Source organism: Rhinopithecus bieti, unplaced genomic scaffold (genome assembly GCF_001698545.2).
Source record: "Rhinopithecus bieti isolate Rb0 unplaced genomic scaffold, ASM169854v2 scaffold_1627, whole genome shotgun sequence".
Classification (NCBI taxonomy): domain Eukaryota; kingdom Metazoa; phylum Chordata; class Mammalia; order Primates; family Cercopithecidae; genus Rhinopithecus; species Rhinopithecus bieti.
Genome location: NW_016803445.1, coordinates 40313 through 50339, shown reverse-complemented (window position 1 = coordinate 50339; position 10027 = coordinate 40313). Strand labels below are relative to the sequence as shown.

Here is a 10027-nt window from a genome sequence, read left to right as displayed (position 1 = left end):
TTGTTAATAATAATATAACCTGGCATCCAAGTTACAGAAATGAGATCACCTGGTGCTTCAGCTCAAGGACTTTATAGTTTAGTAGGGGAGGCAATTATACCAACAAATATGTGCCCCGAGGTAGAGAAGGGTGCAGAGGAAGCAATGGTCAGTTTTGCCTGAAGAAATTAAGTAAGGAGGGGAGATGACCTTGAGTTAGTCCTTTCAAGAAACTGGACAGATTCATTGGAAAGACATGCAAAAAAGAAAAAAAATGGTGGACAGGGAGCTTCGTCTATTTCAGTCAGAGAAAGTAAAGCAACCCAAGGCATAGAGATTAGAAACAGCTTGGAATTCCCAGGGATTTGTAATCCAGGTAAAGCCCAGGAGAACAGCAAAATCTCTCCTGTTTGAGAGGTAGACAAAGGCCAGATCACAGCAGGTTAAAGGATGAGTTCCAGGGTGCTGCCTTGGATGTATGGTGGTGCCATTCAGGTATTTGGTGAACTACAGGAGGAAGAACAGAGTGTTTTGGGGAAAGGAAGGTAGATGAGATGCACAGAAGACATTCAGGCAGAAATATCAACTAAGCAAGTGGACCTATGTGTTCAAAAGTACTGGGCTGTGGGCCTCCGTTTCCTCATTTTTTTCTTAAATAAAGGGCACAGAGAATATAACAGTACCTAGTTTCCAGGGTTGTTATTGGGACTAAATGAGGATATGATGAATGTAAAAGCACCTGGCCCAGGGACTTGCCCATATTAGGTGCTGAATATATGGCAGATATTATTATTTCTCCTGTCTCTTTGCTTTTCCTCCCTCTGCTTTGTTTCTTGTCTCTCTTCTTTTTCCTCCTCTTTAAAAGAATTGTGGTAGGGAAGAGGCACTGAAAATGGGCTGTGGTTGCTTGTGACTTCCTGGCCTCCCATTAAAATGAGCTAGAGAGAGACTTTCAGGCAAGTGTAAAGAAATCCTGGAAACATGGCTCCTATCCTGTGGATTCAGCTTTACGGGGATCTTCGCCAATGCCTGGCTGAGAGGCGGTCTCAGGGGGTTGAGAACTCTATTCTTAGAGGTCTAGTATCTGGGAGACTGAGAAAGCCTTTCTTAAGTCTCCCTGCTGGGCCACGCTGTATTCACANATAAAGTTGAGGCAGTATTTCTAAAACAAACAAAAAACTAGAGCTTAAAATAAATTTGTTAACAATAAAGACTTTTAATAAAATATAAACTGTTCAGCTATCTGTGTGTGAATCGACCTTCTTGAAAAGCTATTTCAGACTGAATAAGTAACTCGATGACCTTAAGGCACACCCACTGTATTCAGGGCTAGTAGTGGCTACTCTTTTCAAAATGTTACTTCAGCAATCTACTCATTTTCATCTGCACGTCACAAAAAAATGCATTTATTATTGATATAAACTGCTTAATGTATTTTACACACTTGAATCTAAGAGAAAACTTTTCAGCTTTGCTCAAAATAGCTTTCGCTGTAGTGGTGAGAATCCTATGTTGGATAATACTCCCCAAATTTTATACATTGAAAACAAAGGCTCCAAGGAATAAAGTAAAATTTTCAAATGAAGGCGTAAAGAGTTGTACACTTCTCTGTATGATTCCATCTCAATATATCTTACCTTGTAAGCTTGGCAGGGGTGCAGGTGGTGGTGAAGAGATATAGTGAGATAGAGAGTTATTTATGAAACCCCTGCTACAGGGACATTCTTTTATGAAACAAATACATACGCATATGTATTTATTTAACCTCTGTCACTAAGTTTCCTCACCTGTAACATGGGAATAGCAATAATGTCTACCCATAGGATTATCAGAAGGATTCAATGAGTTAATATACATAAGAGGCTTACAACAGAGTTTAGTACACAGTTAATGCTCAATAACTATTATTATTGTTAATAATAATATAACCTGGCATCCAAGTTACAGAAATGAGATCACCTGGTGCTTCAGCTCAAGGACTTTATAGTTTAGTAGGGGAGGCAATTATACCAACAAATATGTGCCCCGAGGTAGAGAAGGGTGCAGAGGAAGCAATGGTCAGTTTTGCCTGAAGAAATTAAGTAAGGAGGGGAGATGACCTTGAGTTAGTCCTTTCAAGAAACTGGACAGATTCATTGGAAAGACATGCAAAAAAGAAAAAAAATGGTGGACAGGGAGCTTCGTCTATTTCAGTCAGAGAAAGTAAAGCAACCCAAGGCATAGAGATTAGAAACAGCTTGGAATTCCCAGGGATTTGTAATCCAGGTAAAGCCCAGGAGAACAGCAAAATCTCTCCTGTTTGAGAGGTAGACAAAGGCCAGATCACAGCAGGTTAAAGGATGAGTTCCAGGGTGCTGCCTTGGATGTATGGTGGTGCCATTCAGGTATTTGGTGAACTACAGGAGGAAGAACAGAGTGTTTTGGGGAAAGGAAGGTAGATGAGATGCACAGAAGACATTCAGGCAGAAATATCAACTAAGCAAGTGGACCTATGTGTTCAAAAGTACTGGGCTGTGGGCCTCCGTTTCCTCATTTTTTTCTTAAATAAAGGGCACAGAGAATATAACAGTACCTAGTTTCCAGGGTTGTTATTGGGACTAAATGAGGATATGATGAATGTAAAAGCACCTGGCCCAGGGACTTGCCCATATTAGGTGCTGAATATATGGCAGATATTATTATTTCTCCTGTCTCTTTGCTTTTCCTCCCTCTGCTTTGTTTCTTGTCTCTCTTCTTTTCCTCCTCTTTAAAAGAATTGTGGTAGGGAAGAGGCACTGAAAATGGGCTGTGGTTGCTTGTGACTTCCTGGCCTCCCATTAAAATGAGCTAGAGAGAGACTTTCAGGCAAGTGTAAAGAAATCCTGGAAACATGGCTCCTATCCTGTGGATTCAGCTTTACGGGGATCTTCGCCAATGCCTGGCTGAGAGGCGGTCTCAGGGGTTGAGAACTCTATTCTTAGAGGTCTAGTATCTGGGAGACTGAGAAAGCCTTTCTTAAGTCTCCCTGCTGGGCCACGCTGTATTCACAGATCATCTTCAACTCCTTCTTCCCCACCTACTCCTTCGCCCTCACCTCCTCGGCTTATCTCTTGCTAGAAAATGCACCCAGCTCCAATCTCCGTTCCTTTTAGCTTCCTCCCTGAGAAGACACTGTGACCTCGCTGTCCTTGCTCGTGTTACCATGGAGAGGTAGGAGGATAAATATCGCTTCCAGTTGCCAGCTTTTTTGTTTTCTCCTTTCCCCATCCTTTCCCTCCTAGACAACCTCCAGCCCCAATCCCAGTACCCGTTTCACCACCCTCCCCTGGAGAGTTAGCATAACCAGAGTAAATAGGTAATCAAGCAGTGTGCTTGCAAGCCTTAATTTTGGGACAGATAAGGAACTGAAATTAATTGGAATTATACCTGCCGCTGCTGAAGGCTGAGGGAGGCGGCCGCCGGGGGCGAGGCCAGCTCTCTCGGCCCAGGGCCCCGCCCCACCCCCTCCTTCCTCCCTCCTCCTTCTCAGCCCCACCCTTCTCCACCCCTCCCACTTTGCACTCTCCTCTAGCAGCCGCCTGTCCTTTTTAAGGAACTCCACCCTAGGTGGAGTCCTCACGATAGTCACACCTCTCCTTTGGGCCTAGCAGGGCCAGAGAAAGACGGAATCACTCCACCCACTCAGGTTGCCCAGAGAGCACTTTAGGTTCTGACCTGCGTGGGGCGCGAGGTCCCCCGTAGGGCAGCTAGGTGCCTCCAAGGAACCCCGCCCCAGAGGACCCACAGGAGTTGCTGCCATTTTTCGCTGAAGCCCCTGCCCTGGGGCTGGTGTTCTTCTCTATGATTACACCAATCGTCGGCATTTTTCTCCTCCCTTCTTTCTTTTTAGGAAGGCGCTGGGGTGTGCGGCGGCAACGGCGGCGGTGAAGGGATCCTCTTGTGGTATCTCCTCGTGGGTTCCCGGCTTGAAGGATTTTTTCTCCGCCTCAACTTTGTGTTCAAGTAGTGCTTTGGGGGTTGGGTTGGTTTTCATAGCCCCCACCCCCGGCCCTCTCCTTTTAAAGGGTGTGTGGAGTTCAGAGGATGGGTGGAGAGCGGGTTTGGCCGGAACTGAATTGGTGGAGGTAAAAGGGGAACGGAGGACCTTAAGCTCTGGCCACTTCGGCCCAGCGAACCCACTTTATTTTTGTCCAAGGAAAAGCTGCAGGGGGAGGATTCTTTTTAGAAAGTCTACTCTGCCGGCCCCTGATTTTGGGGTTGGATGCTTGAGAGCTTTGTTTCCCTTGTTCAGAGAGTGGCCCAGCTGGGTCTGAATCGACTCCCTCCTCCCATTTCAATCCCCTCCTCATTTTCCAGCCCGGAGAAAGAGGGGAGTGGGGGGCCAAGAACGAGAAGACGGGAGCGCGTCGCCCTGCGCGATGTCAGAATGGGGCGGGTGTGAGGGGAGCAGTTCTCTTGCGATCAGCTCAGGAGTATGAGCCTCCCGGAGGACGGCATGAGTTCTGGACACTTCAGGAGTCCTCAGCTAGTGACATGGTCGGTAAGTGACTCTGGGACTAATACCCACCCACTCCAGCCTCTTTCTTTTAGATTCTCTCCCCCTCCCAGCCCCCCTGCTCCCACCACACACCCCACTTGAGGTTTCAGCAGTGGGGGCGGGAGCGGAAGGTTAAGAACACTGTATGGAATCAAATGAAACTCAAGGGAAAATGACTTTGCTGAAGGGCTGGGCAAAGAGGAAGAGGGGCTAAGAAGGAGAGGAGAGAGCTTGGTGGAAGAAGTGAAAGGGGGCAAGAATGGATGATTTGTCTAGTCTAGTCTGCCCTGGCTCGGCACTCCCAATACTCCTTAAGCAGTAAGGATTATCTTTGACTTAACCCCACACAGCTAAAGTCACAACCAGAGAGAACAGGATTCGCAAGGCCAACGCTCCCAGGTAACTCCCTGAAACCATAGCGGGTACCTAGAGAAGCTTCTGAAAAGAGGGAGGAGGGGACAGTGGTTTAAGGTGCAAAGTTAGGCTATTGGAGGCACAGAGTGAGGCCTGGAAGCAGCTGCAAGGGAGGAGCTGCTTTGGGCGTGCCAGCTCTTTAAGGAGGGGCTGAGCTTGGTTGAAGAAGGAAGCCGGAGCGTAGGCTCTGCTCCGGCCCTTTAAGACGTGGCCAAGGCAGTTGGTTCCTCTGTGTAGGTGGAAGACTGATTGGGCCGAGTTGCTGTGATTGCTGAAGTGAATCCATTTGTTCAGCCACTTGGCGGAGCTGTCTTTTTGTGGTTTTTTATTGTTGTTGTTTGTTTGTTTTTAACCCTAAGAATTTGGGAAAAAATAAATCACATCCAAACAGGTGGCCAAAGGCGCGATGTCTTGTTTCTTTTGGTATTGTCTTCATCGTGAAGAAAGGCATTTGTTAAAGCACCTGTCATCCAGTGTGGTAATAATTGAGCAAAAGAATAATCTTTAAATTTGGATTTGAAACTGATGGAGATTGCCATGGTTTGGGGTAATCTGCTTTGAAACCCTAGTATCACCACTTATTAGCTACATCACCCTGGGCCTTGCTTTTCTCTTCCATAGAATGCAGATTAGTAACTCTATCTCAGTAGATATTCGGGTGGATGAAATATCTTGTGTATGTGGCAGAGGCTGCCACTTGTATCTTAGTTTAACTTACTTTTTCTACTCAGTTTGGAACTCTTTTTCTGGAGCACAGCTGATAAAATTAGTGTTTTTCTGTCCTTAAAACACCTTCCAGATGTGGTAAAAGGAAACAGGAAGACTGAATTAGTTTGTCCAAAGACGGAGGCTAGAACACAGATTTTATTTGCTTCTGATTTAACGTTGTTTCCACTAGACTTCATCACTTCTGAAAGAAAGGGCTACTGGCCTGCCTTTCCTCTCATTCTTTGGGCAACTTAACCAGAATGATATAACCAATAGGACTTTTGGACAACAGAAACAAGTGATTCATAAGTGACCTCATCCCATTCTTCAGAGTTATGGGGAAGCCCTTATATGAGAGTTGTTTCCCTTGTTCATACTCTGCTTAACAATAAGATGGTAATCATACTAGATGACCATCTATGTCAATCATTCTAATCAAGTTTTGTTGCTGGGGACACAGAGAATGGGTGGGGAGCAATGTCTTCAGGTAAGCCTGGAGGGCAGGCAGGCAGAAAATGTAGGAAGAGTAGAAATAATAACTTCAAAAGTAAAAATGACAGGTGCATCTATATAGTCCACCCTCACCCTCAGGAGCTATACATCCCTCTTGTTTAGACTTTTCAGGACATATTGGAAATTGGGGAAAACACGTGAAACAGACTACCATCACCACTCTCATTGTTCTAATACATGCATTTCTGAGATGGGGTTCTTATTAGCTGAGTTAAATGAATTCCAATAACCAAAGTAGCAAACAGAGTCTAGTCATCTTTGATCTTACCAAATTGTCTGTGTCTGGTATGGTGGGGGGTGTAGATGATCTTCTAAGATCTAGCTTTACATTGCCATGATTTTGTGAATGAAGGAAAACTTGATTAGGATGATTGACATAGACGATCATCTAGTATGATTACCATCTTATTGTTAAGCAGAGTATGAATAAAGGAATAACATTGTGGTATTGGGCTCATTTGTTTATTCAAAGACAGTATGAGATCATGTTTGGTATTCTTCCTGAATTTTTTTTTTTTTGGACACGGTGTTTCACCCTTGTTGCCCAGGCTGGAGTGCAATGGCGTGATCTCGGCTCACCGCAACTTTTGCCTCCCAGGTTCAAGCAATTCTCCTGCCTCAGCCTCCTGAGTAGCTGGGATTACAGCATGCACCACCACACCCAGCTAATTTTGTATTTTTAGTGGAGACGGGGTTTCTCCATGTCGGTCAGGCTGGTCTCGAACTCCCAACCTCAGGTGATCCATCCACCTCGGCCTCCCAAAGTTCTGGGATTACAGGCGTGAGCCACCGCGCTCGGCCTCTTCCTGATTTTTATATGCTAATGTTTACTATCCTCAACTGAGTTTCATCATTTACCCTCAGTTTCCTCCTCTCTAAAATGATGTGGTAATTTGTGATTATAATGTAAGTAAAGCATTGAACCCAGTGCCTGATATCTAATATGTTTCATAAGTTGAGGGTCTCATCATTTTTGTTATTTAAAAAATTTTCTTTTGTTTAAATACTGCTGTGTGTTTGCAGAAGTGGAATGTAGACAGGAAGCTGGATTTAAATATCTGAAAGATGCTAGATGCTCTGTATAATATACTAAAAGATGTTATCTGTATATTTAGACAAAGTAGATGTGATGTGGGCAAACCAAGCTCTAGGATTATTAAGGAACAATAACCTAACTCAAGAGCCCAATCCAGATATTTCAAATCACTAGCAATTTGACATTTTTTTGTAACCTCACACTCACCATTTCTAATATACAGCCCATCATCACCTCTGGACTCTTCACTCATCCCTCATTCAAGACTCTTCCCTTCACTTCTCTGGTTCTGCAACTTACTATGACCATAGTAATGGTGAACTTATTTAAACTCTGTACTTTAGTTGTCCCATCTGTGCATTGGGGATAATAATAGAAACTACCTCATAAGGTTGCTGTGAGGAATAAGTGTGTTAATTTTGTAAACACTTAGAAGGCGGCATAAAAGTGAAGCAGTGGGAAAATGTAGCTGTTGTGGTATTCATGTCCCGTGCTCAAATGCTGGCATTAAACTTTCCCCTCTTCCTCATTTTCTAATTTAATTAGATGCTCCTGAATAACCTTTCTACTCACTGCCTGAGCAGTGGCTCAGGAGCACCAAGACAAGGCATCCTAGAAGAGTCTTGGACCATTTCAGTTTGTAGAGCTCCAGAAAGTGAGATTAATGCAGTAGCCAATTCAACACTACACATCTATTCTAGGATCTAGCTACAAAATTAAGGAATAGGTATGTTATTGTTCTTTTAGCACCAACTGTTATGTATATTTATCAGAACTAGTTTAGCAAACAAGAAATAAATATATTCACATCACATCCCCGCCCATTCTAACTGACGATGAAACAACCCCATCATTGAACACATAGGAACAAACAAGAGATGGAATAATTAGCTCCAAATAATCAAAGTTAAATATATGCTCAGCATCACGTAGACCTTTCTGAAGACACTATATTTGTGATGTACAATATTTCAAGAAAAATGGTAAATAGAAGAGAAATGCAGAAAAAAATGAAAGAAACTCTAGAGAAATAATCAATTTTTAAAAAATAAAATGGAACTGGATCAAGAAATGGAGATGATTACATCTGGCAAAAAGGGGGACAGGGAAAAAGAAAACTGGCCTGATAATTGTCTTCAAAGGCACATGTTAGGTATTTGGAGAAAGCAGAACTGCTATGTCATTTACAGGACATCATGCTTAACTTGAAGGGGAACTTTCTGATGGTAATCAAGTCTTTACCAAGTACCTACTAAATAGCCAACACTGTAGTAGATATTGTGTGGGAAGGAGGGAGGAGGTACTACCAGAAGGAAGAAAACAAACTTCATGGTCTCTGGCCTCTATCCTCAGTAAATTTGCAGTCTAGGTCAGATAGAGAAAACTGGCAGCCCACTGCAGATGTTGGCCTGGTTCTCACAGTGATGTTAAAGATTAAAACAGAAACATCTAACCAGAAATGGCTGTGACATTCTTAATTGTCAGCTCTCCCTGTTATACTATTTAACTAAAATATTTGTGATATAGGAGGGCCAAGAAGTATTTTTCAGGCTCCTTGATTGTTGCTATTAAAGCTTTTGAAGATGGGTAGTTATAGTTCTGGATATGGCTCTATCTTCCCGCATTTCCATGATCATTCATTCCTTTATTCACTGGACATTAGTACATAGTATATAGGAGATGCTCTGCTAAAAGATAGGGATACAAAAAAAAAAGGAAAAAGACTAGGTAACTATTGAAGGGCTCACCTGGTGGTGGAGGAAACAGACAATTCTTCTTTGTGCCAGGTACTGTTATAAATACTTGAACATATATCAACTTGATACATCCTCATAGTAACTCTGTGACCTGGTACTATTATTATTCCCATTTTACAGATGAGAAAACAGACACAGGAGGCTGGAAAAACTTTGCCCAACTTCTTACTGTTAAGAAGTCACAGAATCAGAATGTGATTCTAGGCACTTACTCCAGAGCCCACATGTTTTACTACACTTTGATAGCTATGTGGAGTATTTACCAGAAGGGGAAGGAAATGACTAAGAAATGATAAAGGGCTAGATTTAAGAGATATATCTGTAGGAGAATTATTATAGCTGATAACCAACTGGCTGAAGATAGGGAGAGAGGAGTCAAAGGTGTCTGGCCCCTAGGTTTTTAGACTGATAGACTGGGTTTATGGTGGTGCTAGAAATTAAGATTAGAAATATAAGAGGTGGAGCAGGTTTGTGAACTCATGGGGTACAAAAGTCCTATTTGATACACAGGAGAGATTCTTTGGGCCAGAGTTCAAGATTCTGATAATCAACAATCATAATGGTGGTGATAATAGCTAGTTGAGAGTGTTTTATATGCCAGGATTTGTTTTAAGTGTATTTATGTGTACAGTTATTCATCATAGAGCGTACTAACGTAAACCTAGATGGTATAATCTACTACAACCTAGGCTATATGGTATAGCCTATTGCTCCTAGGCTACAAACTTCTATAGGATGTTACTGTACTGGATACTGTAAGCAATTGTAACATAATGGTGTGTATTTGTGTATCTAAACATAGAAAAGGCACAGTTAAAATATGGTATAAAATATTTTAAAATGGTGTACCTGAACACCACTTAACATGAAGGAAACTTGCAGAACTAGAAGTTGCTCTGAGTAAGTCACTGAGTGAGTAGTGAGTGAATGTTAAGGCCTAGGACATTACTGTACCTTACTTTAGACTTTTTAAACAGTGTACACTAGGCTACACTAAATTTATAAGCAATTTTTTCTTATAAATTAACCTTAGCTTACTGTAATTTTTTTAGCTCAAAACACAAATCCTGTACAGCTGTACAAAAATATTTTATTTCTTTGTAT

At 42.6% G+C, this 10027-nt stretch overlaps 1 protein-coding gene across 1 annotated transcript in view; it reads left to right on the top strand.

Moving 5' to 3' along the window:
• Positions 1–3516: 3516 nt before the first annotated feature.
• The window catches only part of KLF8 (KLF transcription factor 8), a gene marked incomplete at its 3' end in the record, with an annotated part of 34220 nt that continues 27709 nt past the window's right edge, over positions 3517–10027 (top strand). Inside the window, exon 1 of the mRNA XM_017884290.1 lies at positions 3517–4498. Within this exon, the coding sequence (XP_017739779.1) occupies positions 4492–4498 (7 nt within the window). The remainder of the gene's footprint in view (positions 4499–10027) is intronic.